The following is a 25369-nucleotide window of genomic DNA, read 5'->3' as shown; positions in this document are numbered from 1 at the left end:
AAGGTGAAAAACAGAATTTTAAACCTTGGCCCTAAATCATATAATTTCCTTTGTTCCTATGTGACATATATTGTGTTACAGCAAGGCTATTCAACTAGCAGCACAGGGGCCATATCCGGCCTGGGAATGACACCATACCGCCCCCTGAGTTGAACTTGGAAGCCAAGCATTTTTGCAGCAAATTCCTAAAAACAGGAAAATGTTCCTGTTGTATAAAGGAACTTGGACCACTGTAAACACTTTGGCAGATCCTTTGCATTGACAGTTCAACCTTGCTAGAAAACATCGAACACTGGGGTCCAAACTTGTGATTTACATAACTAAGGCGTTCCTCAAGGCACCCCTTTAAGTCCTGTCCTTTTTTGCAGTTACTATTAATTTGTAAGGTGGTTCATGTACCTAAGGTGTTGCCGCAGCTTGTTTACTTCAGATACAGTCAGTAGTTATTTGTTCAACTTCTTAAATTATATTAGTAGTGTTCCTCAAGGTTCCATTTTAGGTCCTCGTTTATTCATCATTTGGGCTATTCAACTGTTGGCCTGTGAGTTCAATTCGAAGAACTTGTGAGAGACTCACATTTTTGCAAAACACTAAATGCTGTCATAGAGATGATCGTTGACTATACTTATTGCAGAAGGTCTTTACAAACTGCAGAGCGCACCTGTAACTCTGACAAAATAATTTACTACTGTAGAGGACATTGGTAATATACAAAACAAAACAAATACTGGAGACAGAAGTCCCGCTCCAGATCCTTAGCTTTCTGAAAATCTGCCCCCCGGCCCAAAACAATTTAGTTGAATATCCCTTCTACAGCCAGCGTCAGGTAACAAAAAATACGACTCTTATGTGTATATCTACAAAATGAGCTACAAAAGCTAGTATGATAACGTTAACATGTTAACATACACACATTAGCATGCTAACACTTAGCATGTATCACGTACCTTAATATATGACTCTGAGGTGTATAACTGTAAAATTAGCTTAACTAAAAGCTATCATGCCAACATTAGCATGTTAGCATGCACCATGAACCAAAATATATGACTCTGAGGTGTATACCTGTAAAATTAGATTTAAAAAAGCTAGCATGCGAACAGGTAGCAAGCGTCAAATAGTACTGTAGAGCAGGAGTCCCCAACCTTTTTTGCACCACGGACCAGTTTAATGTAGGCTTTGTTATCACGGACCGACTTTCCACGTGTGGCAGATAAATACAGCAAAAATAAATGCATGAAAAATATAACCTCTGAATTAGTGGGAGCCCTGGGCTTGTTTCTTTGCGATGAGATCCCCAGCAGGTTGTTGGTATATACTACAATCAACGTGCTTTGTTCATAAGGGTATATACTACAATCAACCTGCTTTGTTTTTAAGGGTATATACTACTTCAACCTGCTTTGTTCATAAGGGTATATACTACTATCAACCTGCTTTGTTCATAAGGGTATATAGTACCATCAACCTGCTTTGTTCTTAAGGGTATATACTACTATCAACCTGCTTTGTTCATAAGGGTATATAGTACCATCAACCTGCTTTGTTCTTAAGGGTATATACTACTATCAACCTGCTTTGTTCATAAGGGTATATACTACCATCAACCTGCTGAGGACTGCAGGTTGTGACAGATTGTAGCGGTGGGGAGACGAGGAAAGGCTGTTGTGTTGTTCCCTTTATTGTTAATAACCTTACAATGTTATGCCGAGGTAAAGTAACAATGTTATAGACAAATTGTACAATTTTTAGACACGGTGGAGAGTGTGGGGGCGCAGAAAATTTCACCGTAGTTTGTTTACATGTAGAACTTTCTCCGACGCTGCCACAGAAAGACGTGTTTTATGCCACTACTTCTTTGTCTCATTTTGTCCACCAAACTTGTTGTGGACATGAACATCAACAAAGCTCACCTTTGTTGATGTTATTGAATTGTTGGAAAGCTAATCAGTCATATTTTGTCAATGCATGCAAGGTAATTGATGCTAACATGCTATTTAGGCTAGCTGTATGTACATATTGCATCATTATGCAACGTTTGTAGGTACATTTGATCTAATTTAATTTCCTTTACTTATGTCCTCTGTGTATTTAATTTATATGTGCATGTCTCATGACACAATATCTGTATGTAATATTGCCTGCATTTCTGATAGTTGTGTATGTGCCGGTATAGACCACTGCAAAATGTACCCAGCTTGCAAATATTGTAATAAAACCATTAGATTCTAGTAACCAGAAGAAGACAGCCTGTCGTTTCCTTTAACTTGGACACACACATCTATACCTTTGGCCATTTTAAGCTAGTCATTTCCAGGAGTTATCTCACCCTTTGAGAAGCCTCCATTTTGCTAATGTTTTCCAATGTTGTAAAAATGTGTAGAATAAATATTACATTTCAACATTTCTGACAACGAAGATTTGCGTCAGCCTACGACACATAGTAATTTTGATAGTAGGCTAATATTGCTAATATAGACACATCATGTGTTGCCTTCATTCTAACACTTATATAAGGCTTTTAGTTTTTTGCGGCTCAGTCTAATTTAGCTCTTTTAACATTTTGGGTTGCCGACCCCTGGTCTAGTGGGACAGGCGAAAGTTAAGGGAGTCGTTTATAAATTATTTCATGTTTCTGTGCGACCCGGTAGCAAATGCATCACAGACCGGTACAGGTCCCCGGACCGGTGGTTGAGGACCCCTGCTGTAGAGGACGCTGGTAATATTTTTACTGCCTTCTCGGTTTCACCCTAAATGTGTAAGTTAGTTCAAGGACATGCAGTTTAATTTGTTCAATTTCAGCATGAAGCTCAAACATGGCATCTCACAATACAGAGATACATACTGCATGTTGCCTGTTACAAAAGCTTCTAACTCCAGAGACATGTGACACAATTTTTTTTCTCAACAATCATTCCAAACAATGTGCGTGTCATGTGTGCTGCCGTCAGAGAAACACTTGAAACCTACTTCACAGCAGTATTGAAATGCTTAAACATCACAGCAGCAAGGGCTGCATTTGTAGACAGAAAGCTGCTGTGTGTGTGTGTGTGTGTGTGTGTGTGTGTGTGTGTGTGTGTGTGTGTGTGTGTGTGTGTGTGTGTGTGTGTGTGTGTGTGTGTGTGTGTGTGTGTGTGTGTGTGTGTGTGTTGCAATCCCAACCTGATATCAGTTATGGGTTGCCGTTGGAAACAAGCGGTCCATCGAGCCCAGCTTTTTGTCAGCTCATGCTGTTTCTTTTTCTGCAAAGCCAATTGACAACATGAAGAGAAAAGAAGGCGTAACATCGATCAACACTGATTCTAACGATTTTCAATGATTTATCAGCTATATAACAACATGTGTTACATTGTACGGGCTTCCACTTCCCTAGCGGGGAGTCTTGTGAGAAGAAAAACCTGCTGACGTGAAGACGCTCGAAGCCTCACATTTACAAACGGTGGCATGACTCACATGAATGACTCACGAAAAGCCACTGTGGGTAAACTTCATAGCACCACTGTATCGTTTGGAAAGGCCTTTGCCAAGTTGTGCTTCACACCTCTCTATAGGAAAGTAAAACACTTAGGTGGCTTGTGATACCCTGATATTTAACAGTTACCGTATTTTTCTGCACTATAAGGCGCACCTAAAAACCTCCAATTTTCTCAAAAGCTGACAGTGCGCCTTATAATCCGGTGCGCCTTATGTATGGACCAATATTGAGCCACAACAGGTCTCGCAACTACGGTAAGCAGCCGCCGACTTAATTTTCCCCCGTAGAAGAAGAAGCGCGCGGTGCATGCTGGGATATAGGACTGTGCGAAGTGTGACGTTTCCTTTCCATTTGTGTGTTTATGTAAAGACCCCAAAATGGCTCCTATTAAGAGACACGCTTACGACGCAGAGTTTAAACTCAAGGCGATCAGTCACGCAATAGAACACGGGAATAGAGCAGCAGCGAGAGAATTTAACATGGATGACAGAAGGCGAACACACATTCACCAAGAAAGGGAGACAGCGCCGGACGACATACGCCACTATCTGCCAGTGGATCGTAAATGCCTGGGCTGATATGTCAGTCTCAACTGTGGTCCGAGCTTTCAGGAAGGCAGGAATTGTCACTGAACTGCTAGACAACAGCAGCGACACTGACTCCATTAATGACTGTTTAATTCAGACACTAAAGAAGAAGAATTCGAGGGATTTGTGGATGATGAATAACTTAATAAAGTGAGCTTTACATGTTTATTTTATGTGTTGTGTTGTGTAACATTAACATTTGAGCAACGTTGATATATTGTTATTGCTTTGCACTATTTCGAGTGTTACTATATTGTGATTGCACTAACGTTTGATTTACCGTAACAGTATCAGACTGTTTTTTAGTGTTTATTGAATCGAGGAAAAGTTCCCCTCCACTGTGTGATATAAATGTTGCACTACATGTTATACCTTGCTGTTGTTAAAAGATAAACGAAATACCACGTCACTGACTTTACCTCGGGGAAAATAATAAAACAGCTGTTTATTCATTTTGGGAGTGAACAGAGTTGTCAGAACGCTGGTTTGTAATCTACTAATAAAGTTTGACTGACCTATCTGACTGTTTTGTTGACATTCCCTTTAGCGCAGCTCCATCCAATGGATGCATAACGTAACCCCAGCCTCTACTGTAGCGTCTATTCTATGCGCTTTATAATGTGGTGCGCCTTATATATGAACAAAGTTTTAAAATAGGCCATTCATTGAAGGTGCGCCTTATAAACCGGTGCGCCTTATAATGCGGAAAATACGGTACTTTACAATGTCAGTATTTCCCTCACTCTAATATATGTTTTATTGGACCCTTCACAGGCGACCGTGTCCATAGAAACATTTACCATACAAACCCCCGTTGAACTTGGGGTTCCTGCTCCTACAAATTCAAGATTATGTTGACCTGCTAACAATTTAACGTCATCCATACATGCCTTTTTATTCCAATGATGATTTTTTTTTTCCTTCACCAATTTATTTCAAAAACAACAAACCATTTACATCAGGGGAAACAAAAACGTCGATCGCGAGCTACCGGTCGATCGCGCAGGGTGTGTCAGTCAATCGCCAGCCAGGCATTAAAAAAATAGTCCTAAAAATCACTTTATCGAACTGTGCATGCAAGTGACATAGAGGCTACTTTGGGGGCACACTGGGGCCTGTGTGCGTAGAGTCTGATAAAGTAAAAGTAAAATCACATTTTACTTCAAGTGTAAACAGTCAGCTGGGGAAAAAAAAATGATTTTGAAAAAATATGATTTGGGACACTTTGGCCTTCAGTGTAAACGTAGTCCAATGTGGTCTGAATCTGATGTGAAAAGATCAGATTTCAATCACTTTGAAGCGTTTAGACTCGGAAAAAAACCCCATCAAATCTGTGACACTTGAGGGCAAACAAAAAACTGATTTGGTATGCCAGTGTGCAAGTGTTTCTGTTGTCAAGATTGCGATCTAGAAAAGGTGTTACAGATTATAGATGTGTGCTGCGGGTTCAAAACAGGAGCATGATAACAAGAATGTGCAGTAAAAGATGATTGTCTGTCTGTGGTAAAAGCCCCATATAGTACACGCAAAATCCTCATTTAAATAAAGCGGTCTGCACAACTTTTCAATTGTACACGCAGTATTAATAGATCCCACGCAACACGCCCACTAATACTAAATGCTTTTTTTTCCACACACTGTTGAGTGAGTGGTATTTGGATTCAAGCAAATCTAGCCCTAAGTGTTTTAACAGGATATATATCACATTTAATTTCATTCATACATAATCACAATAATAGACCCACTTATAATTTCATCAAATGCACAGAACAGGCCAAAAGTTTGGACACACCAATGCATTTTCATGACTATTTACATTGTATATTGTCACTGAAGGCATCAAAACTATGAATGAACACATGTAAAGGTGAAATAGCTGAAAACATGTTTTATATTCTAGTTTCTTCAAAATAGCCACCCTTTGCTCTGATTACTACTTTGCATACTTTTGGCATTCTCTCAAAGAGCTTCAATAGGTCGTCACCTGAAATTGTATCATTCATAGTTTTGTTGCCTTCAGTGACAATCTACAATGTACATAGTCATTAAAATAAAGAAAACGCATTGAATGAGGAGAAGGTGTGTCCAAACGTTTGGCCTGTACTGTAGCCGATAAACTAGTCCTGTCAAATGATTCATTTTTTTTAAATTTCATTAATCACACTTTTGAATTTGAATTAATCATGATTGATCACAGTAAATTAGAGAAACAAAAGACCCCAATTGTATGACACAAATGCAATTTCATTGTGGTCAGAGTGTCATCCAGAAACATTTTTTGAATGTTTTTACTTGAATGCACTACATTTATTTTTTTCTGTTTCATAGGTAACAGTTTAAATTAAAATACAGTTGGGGTTTATTCCAAAGTGAAATTTGCTGGGGAGCACACAAGTACTGCTCACTCATCTTTGCACCGACGTATGCATTGACCTAATCACTGACTTCATAACAACCTGATTCACCTCTCATGTAACCATCCGTGGATAAGGTAAAGGAGCTGTGCGCTCAAAATAAATTGCGTGATTGATCTGAAACTATACATGTTATAATATTTTGTAATCAATCATGTTTGACAGTCCTAATAAATCCATTCTTAAACACTCTTAAAGGGGAAATGCACTTTTTTTGGAATGTCGTTCACAATCATTATGAAAGACATGACGACAGATTGATTTTTTTTAATGCATTTCAAAAATGTAATATATTTGATCAAAATTCCGCTTACAATGGAGCCTATGGGAGCTGTTCAATTCTGCCAATATAGCCCCTAAAAAACACCCGAACACCTCCATTAGGGTTTTATGTACATGATGTAAGAATATATGTAATGTAGTAACAGGTACATTTACAATAACATTTAATATTTATGTACTTTGATCATTTTAAGCATACACGGCGGATTAATTTAAAAAACGCATCACGTTTGCTTTTTTTTTTCTTCATCATTTGAGAGCCAACAAACATAATAAAACATCACTTACTGTGCAAGGTCTGCTGTCATTAGGATTCTCACCAGTTCCAGGTCCTAAATGGCTGTCAATGTGTCCAAAGTTGTCGGAATATTATCTCAGCCACCTTCTGTCCAGGTGAGATGGATGATTTATGATATACAATAAACTTCCAGGGAGCAGGGAAGCGAGGAAACAGCAGACCACTCGATGATGTAAACATATCGACACAGGAAGTGATCACATTGCCGCTATAAATAGTTTGTCTCTGTTAGTGCTTATAATAACAATATCACTAATACTTCGTTAATATTCAAATAACGAAATGTAAATGGAGTATTGTTGGCACATATTGAATGGTTATTTATCGGATTTTATGGGCAGAATAGTGGCGCTCCCATTGGCTCCGCTGTAAGCTGACCTTTATTTACGTTTATTCAATATTTAGAATGCATTAAAAAAAATCCATCTGTCGTCATGTCTTTCATATTGATTTTGAACGATAGGCAAAATAAAAAATAAAAACAGAAGTTCCCCTTTTAAGATATTTTCGTGTTTCCTCCTATTTTGTTTGTATTTTTAATTAAATGACGTTGTTAAAGCAATAACATCGTTCAGTTAATTTCCTCTTCTAATTGATTCCATTGATTCACCCCACAAACAAAAGTTTCCGCTCTGTCTCTGAACATTTTTTGGATATTGGATGGTAGCAGATTATTTCTTGCTTTAAACATTACTGGAGCAGTTTCTCACCTCATGTAGGCAGAATTTCGCCTCAAATACTTTCATCCTCATGAGTTCTCGAAGACCCTCTGGTAAAATAAAGAGTATTATATTTTTAAAGAGGACTGCGAGAGCATTAAACGCCTCTTACCTCCTGAATGAATAGGTGTATGATTCAAGATGAAGTGGACCACCCTGATCCTGAGGGAAGAACATGACATCTCAACAAGTGCAGCCATGAATTCAACATTACTACAATAGAACTTTTTAAGTCAAATGTCCCTAAACATTGACGCATGATGCCAAAAAAACTCAAGAGTTCAAACTGCTGTCATTTAGACGCCAATAGATCACACAAGACCGTGTGTAACTAGCATGTTTTACGATTCCTCTACATTATTTGAAAAAAAAAAAAAAAAAGCATGAGCACTTTACAAGACTTTTGAAGAGAAGAAGAGCAAGAGAAGAGAAGAAAAAGAAGAATAACATACACGATGGAAGTTATATGAAATAAGCACACTCACATTCAACACTGCAAAAAGTCAGTGTTCAAAAACAAGAAAATAAAAATACAAATATTAGGGGTATTTTATTTGAACTAAGCAAAATTATCTGCCAATAGAACAAGAACATTCGGTTAGTCAAGACTTTCCAAAACAAGTAAAATTAGCTAACCTCAATGAACCCAAAAATACCTTAAAATAAGTATATTCTCACTAATAAGTGCACTTTTCTTGGTAGAAAAAAAAGAGACCTTTTTGCTCAATATGTTGAAAAATAGTCTTAAATTAAGCAAATGCTAGTGCCATTGTCTTGACATAATGATATGCGCTCAGCATCATGATTTTTTTTCATGTTTGAAGTCAGAAATTATTACTTTAAAAAAGTAGTTTTATACTTGTGAGTGTTGATGACACTGCTTTGCAACAGTTGATATTCTAGTTTCAAGCATGTTTTACTCATTATAGGTCATAAAATCTCAGCAACAAGCTGTACTATCTTACTGAGATCATTTAGGACCAAAACCCTTAAAACAAGTAAAACAAGTAAAACACTAAAATAAAATCTGCTTAGTGAGAAGAATTATCTTATCAGACAGAAAATAAAGAAATATCACCCTTATTTTAGATATTTAATCTTATTTAGATTTCAGTTTTTGCAGTGAAAGCAGTAAGACATTATCGTTACACTAGTGTTCATTAGGGAAAAATAGGTTAATGTAGATTGTTGTTTGTACATTTTACAGTGGAAAACTTATTTTTACACTTGTATGACTGACTGGAATCTTAAAAATTGAGATGCGTGAGGGACATTTGTAATGTGATTCACCTTGACATGTCACTACAAAAACAGAATTTAAAGTTTTATTATATTAGAATCAACTAACAATATATATTTTTTGACTAACAATATATATTTTTAATTTAACAGGCAGTTATTATGTTACAAAAGTATGCAACACACTTCTGATATTCAGTTAGAATAAGCATAGTATTTTGAAGAACAAGTGATCATTTGAAAAAAAAAATATTGCTAATTTAACAAATTATTACGCCAGTTTTGCTTATAATTAAAAATAAATATGGGGTTTATCTCAGACTGTAGTACACATTACTCAAAATAAGCAAATTTGACAAACACAATATGAATATTTTTGATATAATTCACTTCACTTCACTACGATTAGATTGGAATTGACGAGATTAAATTTTATTCGATTACATTTTTTAATTTTGAACTATTTTTTACACTTTTATGAAAATGAAGCATTGGCGTATTCAATCATCTAGGGGCCCAAAACAAAACTAGTCACTAGGGCCCTTCACACAACAAAAACAACATGGTAAATTGAGTATCAGTGATTCTAACACTTTTACTGTAATTGATAGGAAGTTAGGAACATTGATCAACGTTTAATTAAGTGTAAGCCATTTTTCCGAGATCTTTATTTTGTTTGTGCAATTGGACCGGATGTGACGTGCAGTGCTAATATTGTGAAGGCCAAAGGTGTGTAACTGGTGGGGAAAAGAGAGCTTTTGAGAGTTGGACAGTGGCCTTGTTAGAATGAGACCAGACTGTACACTTAAAAAAAAAAAGCCTCTTGAGTTTTTACCTGCCAAGCTTGCAATACATCTTACCAGACCACCGTTTACAATAGTTTACCATTTGGATCGCTTTAATACTCATGTATTTGTGATGGAAAGCATCACTTTAAGAAATGGGATCAATGGTTCTTTGAAGGTGGCCAGATCTTGAGGAGTCGTTCCTTTCAAAGAGCCACTTAAAAGACTGGCTCATTATTATAATTATTTGTATTTACTTATTTTTTAATCATAGTAGCCGTTATAAGATAAGATGTGGATCATAATAATTTAAATCTATGCAAATATTAGTCTATTGGTAATAATTATTCTGAAAATCTGACTATGATTTTGACATCACTATTTTGAATGTTTTACTCACCAAAAAATACTGTAGCACAAGATCCTTTTAACAATATAATTAATAAAAATACATACATATTAAGTACGGCAAGTATAAAATAATAAAACACTTAAACTTGAGCTACATCAGAACAATGAACCAAAAAATATAAAAATGACAAATAAATAATAAAAACAATTAAAAATAAAAATAATAAAAATGCTGCTATGCTTTCCTTGACTCTGACTCATTTCCTAGTGCAGTTGCCAGTTGGGTGATGCTATAACTGCATGTGCATTAGAAACGGCTCCCAAACAAACAGCTTGCAACAGCGAATCGGTACTCATTGTTTACTTAAAAGAGCCGTTCAAGGGATTCGATTTATTTGTGAACACCACATCTATACTGCCCCTCACTGCAAATCGCTATCATTAGCAGACAAAAAGCATAGCTAATACGTGTGTGTGTGTGTGTGCTACGTGGCGGGTGTACTTCAAGTACTTAAAGCTGATAGAACCCGGGATATACCTGTAATGCTAACACTAAGTGCCCTCTAACCAGCTTAAGGTTTATAACAACGCCTTTAATGACGCTTTATGATGGCCACGGTTTGACCCTGAAACAGACTCATTCTGCTTCTATTATTACATACAAGAGAAAAGGTTTTGACATCGGATCTAACATCTGGAAGAAATGCTATATGACTTAAAGGGGAACTGCATTTTTCCTGGAATTTTTGGAATTATTCACTATACTTATGAGAGACAAAAAGACAAAAGTTTTTAGGGTTTTTTTGCATTCTAACATATATAAATCGGCTCGTTCTTGGTGGCTAGCAATGCAGCTAATGGAAGCAATCCATTCTCCCTCTAAATCACTTTAAAAATGCATTCAAAAACCATTTACGTTCCGTAACCTGTACAATAACCAAGCTGTAGCGACATTGTTATTGTAAGTGTGAACACTGAGGAACTGGTTTGCCAGTGTACTAACACAATGCCATGCTGCGGTTTTAGCCGTGAGCTTGCTACAGCGAGAGATAAGCAAGCTTCTACGACAGCACCCGAATCGCGTTGTTTGTAGTGTACAACACAATGCGATAGGACACCAATCTGTACTGACTGAAAAACGTGAACAATCATATTACAGTATCTGTAAAGTATTAGCCCACATTTCATGTTTTGTTTGTACACAACTAGCTTGACAGCGTATGCACTGTAGTTGTACTAACATGCATGACATGCTGCGTGTATCATGATCAATAGTATAGTGACTCACTCGATGGACAGCTGTTTGTTTAGTCCCGCTGGTCAGCAATGTTTCCAGTTTATTTTGGGTAAGCAATCCGTTTGTCAAAATAGCTTGCCTATAAGCTCCACATTTATAGCGTCAAAGTCACACCGACTTTACTCTTTCGGCTTCCGTCTGCTCCAACGTTTCAGCCTCTTCTTCTTCTATAAACAGTAGTTCATCCTCTGTATATTCAGCTTCAAAAAGATAAGGTTGTGAATACTCATTTGCCCAAAACAAGTTGTCTTCATTGTCTGTTAATAAGTATGCCATGATTAAAACACACTCGCGCTTCTTTCCGGAAGTAGGAACACACATTTGTTGCCGGAAGTCGGAAGTGTGCTGCTATGGAAACGGAAATAAATGCGCAGAGAAATTAGGTTTGGCAATGCATAAAATGACCAAAATGCGGTAAATATTGTACATATTACATATTGTTATGACCATGTCTGTTATTACATTATATATACAAAACTTTGATGGAGGGTTTTGAAGTTGTTTTACAGGGCCTTGAAGACTACAACTGTGACTCCCATTAGCCGCATCTTGCAAGCGTTTATCATAAGAAAAAACGGCACATGTGTTCTTGTCTCTCGTAATGAAAAAGTGCAAAAGAGGTTCCACTGTGTCAGTCAAGGAGGACAAGCAACAGACAAACTTGTATTACATGTGTATTGTCAAAACAGACTGATGTAGGCGGTGTTGTACAAGTACACTCATAAACTCTTACACACATAAATATAAGTTAATTACTTTTATGTTGACTTTACAGTACTGCTTGGTCAACATGCAAACACAGTTACAGTGACAGTTTTACCTGATGCTGAGAGGCACGTGGTTCTGGTCTGAGCTCCAATTACAGGCGTCAGAAACTTTGAGCAGGTATCGGTACTTGTCAAAAATCTCATTAGGAGCTTGCATGCCAAAGAAGACCAGGTCCTCGTCTATGATTTTCTATGAGGAAACATTTAAAGATGAGATGACTGAATGGTTTAATCTTGCAAGTGATTATCTCAAGGGATATGCCAGTTAAATGCCACACTCACTTTGACTTTGAAATGTTTCTTTTTCAGTTCCTCAATGAATTCGTTTTGCTTTTTGACGGCCTCTCGATCATGGGGCTCTCTCGTTTTCGCCACCAAAATGTAGTCGTACGACAGTGGCGTACCCTGTTCCTCAGAAACAAATATCTATCAATTGTACTTAATATAAACACTTAATTGAAAGACAGTAGATAGAGACAAACTACATGGTTTCTTTATGTAAACAATCTGAACAACTTTATTTCCTTTGGGTCACACCATTAGGTACACATACACATTTAACTGAGATCCAATACTAAACTGTATCAAAAAACAATAATAATGTGCAGTATTATATGTATTTTTTAGGGTTACAGTTTGTATTGCCGTAAACTAAAAGCACATTATTTTTCCTCATGTATCTAACAGGGATGTGCCGATCAATCGATCAGTATCAACCGATTTTCATGAAAAAGTATATGATCCCCATGCATTTTATTACCGATCATAAACGCTGATATCCTCTGGCTGATACTGTATTTATTTTTAGTCCCTTGGCTGACAAGCAGCTAGCAGCTAAATACCTCTCCATACAGTGTGGAGCTGCTCCTCTGAGCTAATAATAATCACCCCCATTACGGCAAAGAAACTGCCTTTCTTTGTAACTTAAAGGGGTCCTATTATGCAAAACCTTCTTACCTGTTGGCACCAGTTTTTGTGTATTTGAGATCCCCATGAGTCTCAGAAAATTTTAAATATAGATAGATGTTATTAAAACAATCTTGCCTTCTTCCAAATTTGCTCTTATTGAGCCGTTTAGAATTTGAGATCATTGTCACGTCAGCGGATGTCTCCATATATAGAAGACGTTTACCCGAAGAGCTTTGCGCGAGTCCACCATTTTTATTCAGTTGTAGTTCATAGTTGTTGTCAAAAAGTTCCGTATTTTCTCTGTCCTCTTGTTGTGGGGCAGACTGGCTCGTACATGAACATGCATGCTAAAATCCTCCACTGTTGCCATTTCTAATAAAAAGTAGCGTACTTAAATTTGTCAGTAGACTCAATATGGGAGCGCTAAAAACTACAACATGGCTGAGTGGGTGGAGACGCAGTCGAAGGGGGCTTCGCCTGGATCAGGACATGGGCACGTGCACCGCTGCTGCCCACTGCTCCCCTCACCTCCCAGTTGGTGACCAATGGGATGGGTCAAATGCAGAGGAAAAATTTCACCACACCTAGTGTGTGTGTGACAATCATTGGTACTTTAACTTTAACTTTAAATAAGACCGCCTACAAAACAGCGCATTCTGAAGAAACAATCAAAAAGTGGCTTAAAGACAGTCTGTAAAACTAATTGTATGCATAATGTTGACCAAATAACCACTATTACATGTTATGTAGACCACAAGGAGGTGTTTATATGTAGAAATAAATCATAATATGACCCCTTTAAGTATTATTATCACGTAGCATTATCACTGGAAGACAAGGCTGAACATGTTACACAACGAGAAAGAGAATAAGGAACTAGTTTCAATATTGTCTTGATAATTTTCAACTGTCAATAGCATTTACCATAAATAAATAGAAAAATGTGTTATTACATTGTGATTAGTATCGATATTGGCATCGGCAAATGTCACTCATGGATGATTGGTATCGGAACCAGCAGCATAAAAGCCTGATCGGAACATCCCTAGTTTCTAGACAACCAAAAATGTTAACACCAAGATGCAGTAGAATTCTACACAACCACAATGTTGTTAAATGAATACCTCTGACAGTGTCAATCCAGATTCAGTCACTTTTGATCTCTTAATAAAGTGTCATGAAGCTTATGTAACGAAATGTTGTTCTTATCTGTGCTGTAAAGTTCAAATTTGAATGACAATAAAAAGGAAGTCTAAGTCTAAGTCTAAGTCTAAGCCTAAGTCTGAAGGGCAAAGATAAACTTGTCCTTGCAATTAATCATATCTAAGTAATAGGGTTGATGACTATTAAATGAGACTAAATATCACTTTGTTGCCCAAACAAACCACAAAATATCATATTGTGACAAAACCTATCATTTACATACCACAGGAGGAAGTGACTTCTGATCATTGCCATTCTCTCTCACGACTCCCATTAATTCCAGTAGCTCAATGCTGGGCTGTTGGTAGAGAAGAGTGACGGAGGTCATGCAACAGATAGCGGCCATTTTAGCATTTTCAACATGGCACAAAGTACGAGTAACACATGGTGGTTTTGAGTTAATGTGTTGATATACAGATCAAATATACAGGAAGATTGCAATCTAGTCAAGAATCCAGTCCAACTCTGTTGTGGGCGGGTGTGGGAGAGAAATGCCACAGTGTCTGTGGTGAGTCACAATCACTGTTTAGGTTCATCTATTTAATGTGACTAAGAAGCATGACATGTGGTGGCACTCACAAACTGTCCACACACACACACACACACACACACACACACACACACACACACACACACACACACACACACACACACACACACACACACACACACACACACACACACACACAGGTCATGAGTGCGGGCATGAAGTCAAAAAACAACATGACACCATAATGTACCTAAACATGGTATTCACCAGAATCATATTCAACATACTGAACATAATACCAAAAACAATGTGCACTGGTTGACTGATTAATTGTGCCCCTTCTCATTTTCTGAAAACATTTTTTACAGTATATTTTCTCAAGCGACAATATTATTTACCATACTTTCATGTGTTTGTGGTGGCCCACCAAAAAGAACATTTGGACCGCCACAGTTAGATTTGATGTAAGGATCTCACTTATTAACAAATTATTCAGTGCCTCCAGGATTTTGCAGATTTTTTTTTGTGACAGTTGGGGCCTTAAATGCCTGATTTTCGCCTGAAATTAGTGGCAGCTTTTTCAGAAAGTTGCGGCAAAAGTGCGGCTTATTTTACATTGAATCAACTTGTGATTTTATGAAATTGATTTCAATGTTTTAAGTGTTTCTTGTAACATGAACTTTAAAAGCAATTTCAACAATATTTGGTAAAATATACTCTCTTGAAGTTTTACTTGTTTTATACCATACAGACCTAAAAGTAGACAGATAGTAGTTTGTTGTTAAACTACTGTTTTGTTTAATAATAATTACAATTAATTATAAATTACAGAAAAAAACATCGCCAAAGGCTTCCGTATCGTCCGCTGTCTGTTTTGTCGTCCACATGTTGCAGACATTCTCTGTGTATGTTTTACGCTTGAAGAGTTTTTGTCAGTCTTAAACATACATTTTTGTTGGAAAAAAATGAACCCCCGCATATGCATATTTGTTACCTGTAGAGAGAGATCTATCGCGCTAGTTGGTAAATGAGAGACGATGAGAAATTATCATCACATTTCAACATCTCTAAAATGTAAATGCTGCCTCTTTGCTAGGTCAGAATTGCAAATGAAAAGTGGTTCTTCATTGCCTTACCCTGGATAAATAAATGTTAAATCCATATATAAATACATGTAAACTAGGGAGTAATTGTTTATTACCGGGAAGGCTTAGCGCTACTGACAGGAACAGGAAGTAGGTTTGAGCTACGCGGCAGGATGTCATTTGTGCCATTTGAGCAAAGAGCTGATATATTGATACACGTTGTTCCTGGGTAATCTAAACAAGAAACAAACATTTTCAGCGCAGTTTGGATAAATTTGATCGGCACAAAATATGCGGGGATGTTGCAGCATTGGACAAAGTTGCGAGGCCGCGCAGAATTCGCAGTGATTGTTTAAATTTGCCTGAATTGGTTTGATTGCATCACTTTTTTTTAAATCCAGCAGATGGCGGATGACATTTAACACTAACACAGTGTCAGTCCAGTGTCGATTCCGGTAGTGAGTGTGTCATACACTCACTAGGGCATCATTTACCCATCAATACCTATAACTAATTGAGCATCTGTGAGGCATCCCCAAGCGGAAGGAGGGCGGACAAGCGCAAGACACAATAGACTTAGAATTAGACAAACTTTAATGATCCACAAGGGAAATATGGACATGTTGACTGAGAGCTGTACTCACTTGTGCTGCCAGCTATTTAGACAATAATGGCCGACTTGACTTTGTTGTACATTGAGTACTCCAAAGTAAATCCAAGTTTCAGTTCTATAGTATTGTTGCCTGAGAAGGTATAACAAAATGGTTGCTGGAATTTGAGGGATGTACTCACTCGTGTCAAGATATGTTTATAAACTCAGGTAGTGTATTCAGTCTAATAAGATCCAATATAAAAGCTGTAATAAAACTTGAAACAGATAACTAGTAGGGGTGTAATGATTAATCGGTGTATCGATTTATATTACTTAGATTTAACTACATTGATCTGTGCTTGGCAAGTTTGCCTTCTGGAAGATAGGTATCAATCCAATATCATTTTAAAAAGCAATCGATCAATATTATCGATACTAGAAAAAGGAAAACATTGGATTTTAGCACGGTGGACATTAAATGAAGTCTAACACTGAGGCCTTCAATGTTATTCAAGTCTATGCGGTTATCTCCATCAATCTACAAAACAAAAATTGTGGATAGCTACGGTTGCCGAGAAAGGTCACAACAAATGTAAACGCCTCAAGACTATCATTAAACCACAACACAACAACTTTCAGCTACAGCACAATTGTAAAAGCCACAACACAATAATATAAAGTCGTAACATGAATTGATTAACGTGGACCCCGACTTAAACAAGTTGAAAAACTTATTTGGGTGTTACCATTTAGTGGTCAATTGTACGAAATATGTACTGTACTGTGCAAACTACTAATAAAAGTTTTAATCAATCAATCAGCACGGTTCCGGTTCACCGTGCGTGACTGCTCGCTGACTGCTCGCTGTTTCGAAAAAGCTAAGTATCGTTCTATTTATGTGCTTTTAAATTGTTTTGCAGCTTTCTTTATTACTTTCTCAACATATTTAGTAGTACTATTTAACTTGCAAATCACCCGATCTCTGTCTCTCCACCCCTCCCGCAGCTAGCTAGCAGCTAGCTGCTAAGCTAACGAAGCTAGCGCGGAGAAAGGCGTCGCCGGGCGCCGGTCAGAAGGAGTCTACTCCTGCACACCGTGACCAGGACTTCTCGGAAGACAGCAGGAACTTCACTCGGTGACAGAAAACACCGTGAGTATGGCTTCCTGCGCGTCTTGCACCTTACTCACGGAGAGGCTGGCTCTGCTAGAGGGCCGTGTCCGCCAGTTAGAGCAGAGTAATCTCGTAACTTTAGATGTTGCGGACACATCTGCTAGCGTTAGCTGTAGCGAGCTAACTAGCCCAGCCTGTAGCAGTCCTAAGCGGCCTACAAGCTACGGTGTACCGGTTGAGACGCATAATAGATTTAGCTCTTTAGCTAGTCCTACACCCCAGTCTACCGGGCACCACACCTTAGTCATAGGGGACTCCATCACCCGAAACATAAAGCTTAGCAAACCAGCCACAATTAAGTGCATCCCGGGGGCCCGAGCACCTGACATTGAGGCTAATCTTAGGGAGCTAACTCGCAACAGGCCTAGTAAACACGTACGACAGGCTAATCGCACCACTAGTTATGCGAATATAGTTGTACACGTTGGCTCCAATGACACTAGAATGAGACAGTCAGAGATTACAAAGAGAAACATAGCCAGGACTTGTGATCTCGCTAGAAAGATGTCCAGGCATCGAGTAATTGTCTCTGGCCCCCTGCCTGCGAGAGGCAATGAGGAGAGATATAGCAGATTAGTCTCGCTTAACAAGTGGCTGGCTAGCTTCTGTAGACAACAGGGACTAACGTTTATTGATAATTGGCCCTCTTTCTGGGGCAAACCAGGCTTGCTGATGAGGGACGGCCTTCACCCTAACCAGGAAGGCGCCATCATCCTGTCTAAAAATATAGACTACTGTTTAAGTCACATTTGACTAACTACACTAGAGCAAGCCCGGTCACAGGCAATTACAGAGCCTGCTAGTCCGGGTGAGGAGTCAGTTAAGCTAGAACTAGCCAGCGCCAGGCTGGATAATTCCTGTACGCATAGCAATTCTCTTAGAATAAGACACAACTCACATAATGTGTTTTCTGTTGTGAATGTGTTAGAGGTAGATATGCATTCTACTGAGGTGGCAAATCATGATGCGTTCAGTCTATCGCAGCATCAAACAAACAATCTGAAAATTCCCGTCGTATCAATTCCTAGATATGGTCGAAACTATTTAAAGTGCACTACGTATAATAAACGCAACATTATTAATATTTCTACTACGGATGATTTAAACAAAAACTCGTCAAAACAGCCCAATACTTATAATATGGGCTTTTTAAACATAAGATCATTGTCTCCCAAAACGTTATTAGTTAATGAGGTCATTAAAGACAACAATCTTAACGTCATTGGTCTTAGCGAAACCTGGCTCAAACCAGACGAATTTTTTGCGCTAAATGAGGCATCTCCTCCTAACTATACGAATGCGCATATTGCCCGTCCCCTTAAAAGGGGTGGGGGGGTCGCACTAATATACAATGAAAACTTTAACCTTACCCCTAACCTAAATAATAAATACAAATCGTTTGAGGTGCTTACTATGAGGTCTGTCGCACCGCTGCCTCTCGATATGGCTGTTATCTACCGCCCCCCAGGGCCCTACTCGGACTTTATTAATGAATTCTCAGAGTTCGTTGCTGATCTAGTGACGTACGCAGACAATATAATCATAATGGGGGACTTTAATATCCATATGAATACCCCATCGGACCCTCAGTGCGTGGCGCTCCAGACTATAATTGATAGCTGTGGTCTTACACAAATAATAAATGAACCTACGCATCGCAACGGCAATACGATAGATCTAGTGCTGGTCAGGGGTGTCACCACCTCCAAAGTTATGGTACTCCCGTATACTAAAGTAATGTCCGATCATTACCTTATAAAATTCGAAGTTCTGACTCATTGTCAACAAACTAATAATAATAATAACTGCTATAGCAGCCGCAACATTAATGCCGCCACAACGATGACTCTCGCTGACCTACTGCCTTCGGTAATGGCACCATTCCCAAATTATGTCGGCTCTATTGATAACCTCACTAACAACTTTGACAATGCCCTGCGCAAAACCATTGATAGTATAGCACCGCTAAAACAAAAAAGGGCCCCTAAAAGGCGCACCCCATGGTTTACAGAGGAAACCAGAGCTCATAAATTATCATGTAGAAAGTTGGAACGCAAATGGCGCGCGACCAAGCTTGAGGTTTTCCATCAAGCATGGAGTGATAGTTTAATATCGTATAAACGCATGCTTACCTTAGCTAAAGCTAAATATTACTCAAATCTCATCCGCCTCAACAAAAACGACCCTAAATTTTTGTTTAGTACAGTAGCATCGCTAACCCAACAAGGGACTCCTCCCAATAGCTCCACCCACTCGGCAGATGACTTTATGAATTTCTTTAATAAGAAAATTGAACTCATTAGAAAGGAGATTAAAGACAACGCATCCCAGCTACAACTGGGTTCTATGAACACAGATACAACTGTATATACGACGGATACTGCAATACAAAATAGTCTCTCTCTTTTTGATGAAATAACATTAGAGGAACTATTACAGCGTGTAAGTGGGATAAAACAAACAACATGTTTACTTGACCCACTTCCTGGGAAACTTATCAAGGAGCTTTTTGTATTATTAGGTCCATCAGTGCTAAATATTATAAACTTATCACTTTCCTCTGGCACTGTTCCCCTAGCATTCAAGAAAGCGGTTATTCATCCTCTGCTCAAAAGACCTAACCTTGATCCTGACCTCATGGTAAACTACCGACCGGTGTCCCACCTTCCCTTTATTTCGAAAATCCTCGAAAAAATTGTCGCACAGCAGCTAAATGAACACTTAGTGTCTAACAATCTCTGTGAACCTTTTCAATCCGGTTTCAGGGCAAATCACTCTACGGAGACAGCCCTCGCAAAAATGACTAATGATCTACTGCTAACGATGGATTCTGATGCGTCATCTATGTTGCTGCTTCTTGATCTTAGCGCTGCTTTCGATACCGTCGATCATAATATTTTATTAGAGCGTATCAAAACACGTATTGGTATGTCAGACTTAGCTTTGTTGTGGTTTAACTCTTATCTTACTGACAGGATGCAATGCGTCTCCCATAATAATGTGACCTCGGACTATGTTAAGGTAACGTGCGGAGTTCCTCAGGGTTCGGTTCTTGGCCCTGCACTCTTTAGTATTTACATGCTGCCGCTAGGCGACATCATACGCAAATACGGTGTTAGCTTTCATTGTTATGCTGATGACACCCAACTCTACATGCCCCTAAAGCTGACCAACACGCCGGATTGTAGTCAGCTGGAGGCGTGTCTTAATGAAATTAAACAATGGATGTCCGCTAACTTCTTGCAACTCAACGCCAAGAAAACGGAAATGCTGATTATCGGTCCTGCTAAACACCGACATTTATTTAATAATACCACCTTAACATTTGACAACCAAACAATTACACAAGGCGAATCAGTAAAGAATCTGGGTATTACCTTCGACCCAACTCTCTCGTTTGAGTCACACATTAAGAGTGTTACTAAAACGGCCTTCTTTCATCTCCGTAATATCGCTAAAATTCGTTCTATTTTATCCACTAGCGACGCTGAGATCATTATTCATGCGTTCGTTACGTCTCGTCTCGATTACTGTAACGTATTATTTTCGGGGCTCCCTATGTCTAGCATTAAAAAATTACAGTTGGTACAAAATGCGGCTGCTAGACTTTTGACAAGAACAAGAAAGTTTGATCATATTACGCCTATACTGGCTCACCTGTACTGGCTTCCTGTGCACTTAAGATGTGACTTTAAGGTTTTACTACTTACGTATAAAATACTACACGGTCTAGCTCCGTCCTATCTTGTGGATTGCATTGTACCATATGTCCCGGCAAGAAATCTGCGTTCAAAGAACTCCGGCTTATTAGTGATTCCCAGAGCCCAAAAAAAGTCTGCGGGCTATAGAGCGTTTTCTATTCGGGCTCCAGTACTATGGAATGCCCTCCCGGTAACAATTAGAGATGCTACCTCAGTAGAAGCATTTAAGTCCCATCTTAAAACTCATTTGTATACTCTAGCCTTTAAATAGCCCCACTGTTAGACCAGTTGATCTGCCGTTTCTTTTCTTTTCTCCTCTGCTCCCCTTTTCCTTGAGGGGGGGGGGGGGGGGGGGGGGGCACAGGTCCGGTGGCCATGGATGAAGTGCTGGCTATCCAGAGTCGGGACCCGGGGTGGACCGCTCGCCTGTGCATCGGCAGGGAACATCTCTGCGCTGCTGACCCGTCTCCGCTCGGGATGGTGTCCTGCTGGCCCCACTATGGACTGGACTCTTACTATTATGTTGGATCCACTATGGACTGGACTCTCACAATATTATGTCAGACCCACTCGACATCCATTGCTTTCGGTCTCCCCTAGAGGGGGGGGGTTACCCACATATGCGGTCCTCTCCAAGGTTTCTCATAGTCATTCACATCGACGTCCCACTGGGGTGAGTTTTTCCTTGCCCGTATGTGGGCTTTGTACCGAGGATGTCGTTGTGGCTTGTGCAGCCCTTTGAGACACTTGTGATTTAGGGCTATATAAATAAAGATTGATTGATTGATTGAAAAAAACACAACTTTAAGCCACAAAGGACACGACGGACAAAACAGAATAGTCAGCGGAGCAAGTTCCAGGGACAGAGCAACTTCCCGAGGTGGAAGGTTAAAAACAGTGCAATGAACATAGTATATCAGTAGTATTGAAAAAGTTATTTATTACTGAAAAAGTAACACTTTTCTTACTATTCCAACTTTGTTCATTACACCGTTTCCAACTCTCCGCCTCAGGATGTCCGTGAGTCGACGAAACTTGTCCGCTGTCACTTGCGTTAAGTCTTTATATTGTTGTGTTTTGGCTTATAGTTGTTGTGTCATGATTTTATGTTATTGTGCTGTGGCATTTGCATTTTTTCTGGGTTTTTGCAATCATGCTATAGCTGGAAGTTGTTCGTGTTGTGGCTTCATGTTGTTGTTTTGTGGCGTTTGCATTTGTTGTGACATTCTCTGCTATCATAGCTATTTATTAAAATGAGAGTAGTAGCAGGTCAAACCACTGCTCATTTAATCTGAAGAAATTTGATTGCACTTTTAATTTTTTATATTAATTTCATTTTGTATAGTATTTGTATTATTTATATGTCAAAAAACAACATTAACTGTAGCAGGTAAACCTACTGTTGATTCAACCTGAATACTTTTAGGTTGTATTCTTATTTTTGAAACTGATATTGTAATATATTATGTTGGAATAACAACAGCAAACGTAGCAGATAAATATACTGTTAAAATGTTGGTTACTGTACTTTTATTGAACATTTCTTGAATATTGAAAATGTGAGCAGGAAGTATTTCCTCTTGTTGATTCAACCTAAAGTGTTGGTTGCACTTTATTCAAATAAGATGTGAATGTATTGCCCATTAATTGTTGTTTACTTGCTTGTTTAGATCCATAATTCATTTATACCTAATTTGCTTACAAGAAATAACAGGACAATAGGAAACTTCACCTACAGTGTCTTGTATCCAATATTTGTTTCAGTCACATTGGTTGATTTTTTTTGCAAAAAAGTTACTGAATTGATTTCAATTCAAAATCGGTTTGGATCGTATCGTTCTAAAGAATCATATCTTCCGTGAACCGTATTGGCAACCACAAATTCGAAATCAGATCGTTGTTAAAAGGAATCTTTACACCCCTAACCTGCACAGTGGCCTTGTGGTCAGAGTGTCCGCCCTGAGACTGGAAGGCCGTGAGTTCAAACCCCGGCCGAGTCATACCAAAGACTATAAAAATGGGACCCGTTACCTCCCTGCTTGGCACTCAGCATCAAGGGTTGGAATTGGGGGTTAAATCACCAAAATGATTCCCGAGCGCTGCCACCGTTGCTGCTCACTGCTCCCCTCACCTCCCAGGGGGTGGAACAAGGGGATGGGTCAAATGCAGAGGGTAATTTCACCACACCTAGTGTGTGTGTGACTATCAGTGGTACTTCAACTTTAACTTTAACTAATAAATAGAAATGCATTGTTGTGAACGACCATGTCATATCCCAGCGGGCATCCTTCAATAGTTCATGATACTATTTATGTACCACATAAGCAAAAAATGGTTGTCTTTTAAATTTGCATATGAATGTTTAGGGGGAAATATATCAAATTGAAGAAAAAATATTCCATATTAGTAGAAGTAATCCAAATTACTCTGCATCTAATCTCTGTAGTGTCTACTGAGCATCTATTATATTGATCCGTTTTGATTGACACCGTCAAAGGACTAATTTGACAAAATTATCCGTGGACATTACATGTAGCTATACATAGGGTAAACAAAACATTACAAAACCGCAGTGAGAATGATGCACCACTGCAAACTACACCCACATACTGAGAGTGTCAATCAAAACTGAACATTGTTATTGTTATTCAGAGACAACATTTTAAATACAGCTTTCATAAGCCAAAAGATGGCTCTTTTGATTATTGAAAGGGGTATGAATAATTTTGGACATGCCACTTTTTGTTCAAATGTAAAATAAACATGACAAACTTCTTTTTTTTCACAATGTCTCCTGTACATCGTTTTGTTATTATGACACATGAATCTTTTCCAATCGAGAAAAAACTTGATGGTTTTATACAATTAACTTTATGTCAAAATTTGCCAGGAGTATGAATCATTTTGGACTTGACTGCATATATAATGAATATTTGTTTTACATATCTATATATACAAAAACTGAGCATTGTTATTATTCAGAGACAACATTTTAAAATACAGCTTTTGTATTGGATCTCATTGGACTGTAAAGGGGCACTGTACCTAATTTTGTGTCAGTTAATACTTAATGGCCATGTGGACATTGTGTGGTGTTATTGAGTGTCATGGTGTTGGTTAAATTTGTAGTAAAAGCTACAGGCCTGTCCGTGAACGCAACACCATACTTTCATACTTTGCTAATGCTATACATATGATAGGAATTCGCAAATGAACACATTTACTTACCTGTCTCCTGTGGCCAGACATGATTAAAGCAGCTCTGGAAAGCCAATCCGATTTAGTGTAAAAAATGTAAATACAAAACGTAAAAAAAATTAAAAAAAGAAGCAGATTCCACGTCTTCTCGAGCCTGCGATGATTTCCTGTCTTCGGGCAGGTAACTTCCGTAGTCTTCCTTGGAACGAAGGCGACGTTGTTTACCCAAAGAATGTAGGGCTACTCTACCTATTGCTGCCGTCACAGTCCGTCACTGTTGTCGCGTCTCTACAAGTCAGTAAACAGCGTTAAAAACGAGCAGTGCGGCGGGTTAGCCCCTCAAAGGGAGAGCTGGTGTCGATGAGGTCCTCTCAGGTGCGATGGAATGATATTTTAGTGTTGCCTTCTCCTTGTCAATTGATGAGGAGTGACTCACGTCGGCCGCTAGGTGGCAGCAAACGCAACTAAATACCAGAGTCGTGTATAGCTGGTGCGCCTCTCATTATGACACATTCACTCAACCACTCAGCATATGTGGTTGAGTGAATTTAACTAATACATAGAAATGCATTGTTGTGAACGACCATGTTATATCTCAGTGGGCATCCTTCAATAGTTCATGATACTATTTATGTACCACATAAGCAAAAAATAAATAAATCAATTAAACTGGCTGTCTTTTAAATTTGCATATGAACATTTAAAGGGAAATATATCAAAATGAAGAAAAAATATTCCATATTAGTAGAAGTAATCCAAATTACTCTGCATCTAATCTCTGTAATGTCTACTAAGCATCTATTATA

General features: G+C 38.6%; 1 protein-coding gene across 1 annotated transcript in view; it reads right to left on the bottom strand.

The window, feature by feature from the left end:
- The window catches only part of LOC133612341 (anoctamin-9), a 44830-nt gene extending 19847 nt beyond the window's left edge, over positions 1–24983 (bottom strand). Inside the window, exons 1-7 of the mRNA XM_061969673.2 lie at positions 24594–24983; positions 14550–14624; positions 12497–12619; positions 12268–12404; positions 7888–7937; positions 7767–7825; positions 3163–3242 (exon numbers count right to left, since the gene is read on the bottom strand). Of these exons, the coding sequence (XP_061825657.2) occupies positions 3163–3242; positions 7767–7825; positions 7888–7937; positions 12268–12404; positions 12497–12619; positions 14550–14624; positions 24594–24614 (545 nt within the window). The 5' untranslated portion in view covers positions 24615–24983. The remainder of the gene's footprint in view (positions 1–3162; positions 3243–7766; positions 7826–7887; positions 7938–12267; positions 12405–12496; positions 12620–14549; positions 14625–24593) is intronic.
- Positions 24984–25369: the final 386 nt, after the last annotated feature.

This window comes from Nerophis lumbriciformis, linkage group LG10 (assembly GCF_033978685.3).
Source record: "Nerophis lumbriciformis linkage group LG10, RoL_Nlum_v2.1, whole genome shotgun sequence".
NCBI classification, from domain to species: Eukaryota; Metazoa; Chordata; class Actinopteri; order Syngnathiformes; family Syngnathidae; genus Nerophis; species Nerophis lumbriciformis.
The sequence above is the reverse complement of the archived record's forward strand: the minus strand, read 5'-3'. Positions and strand labels throughout refer to the sequence as shown.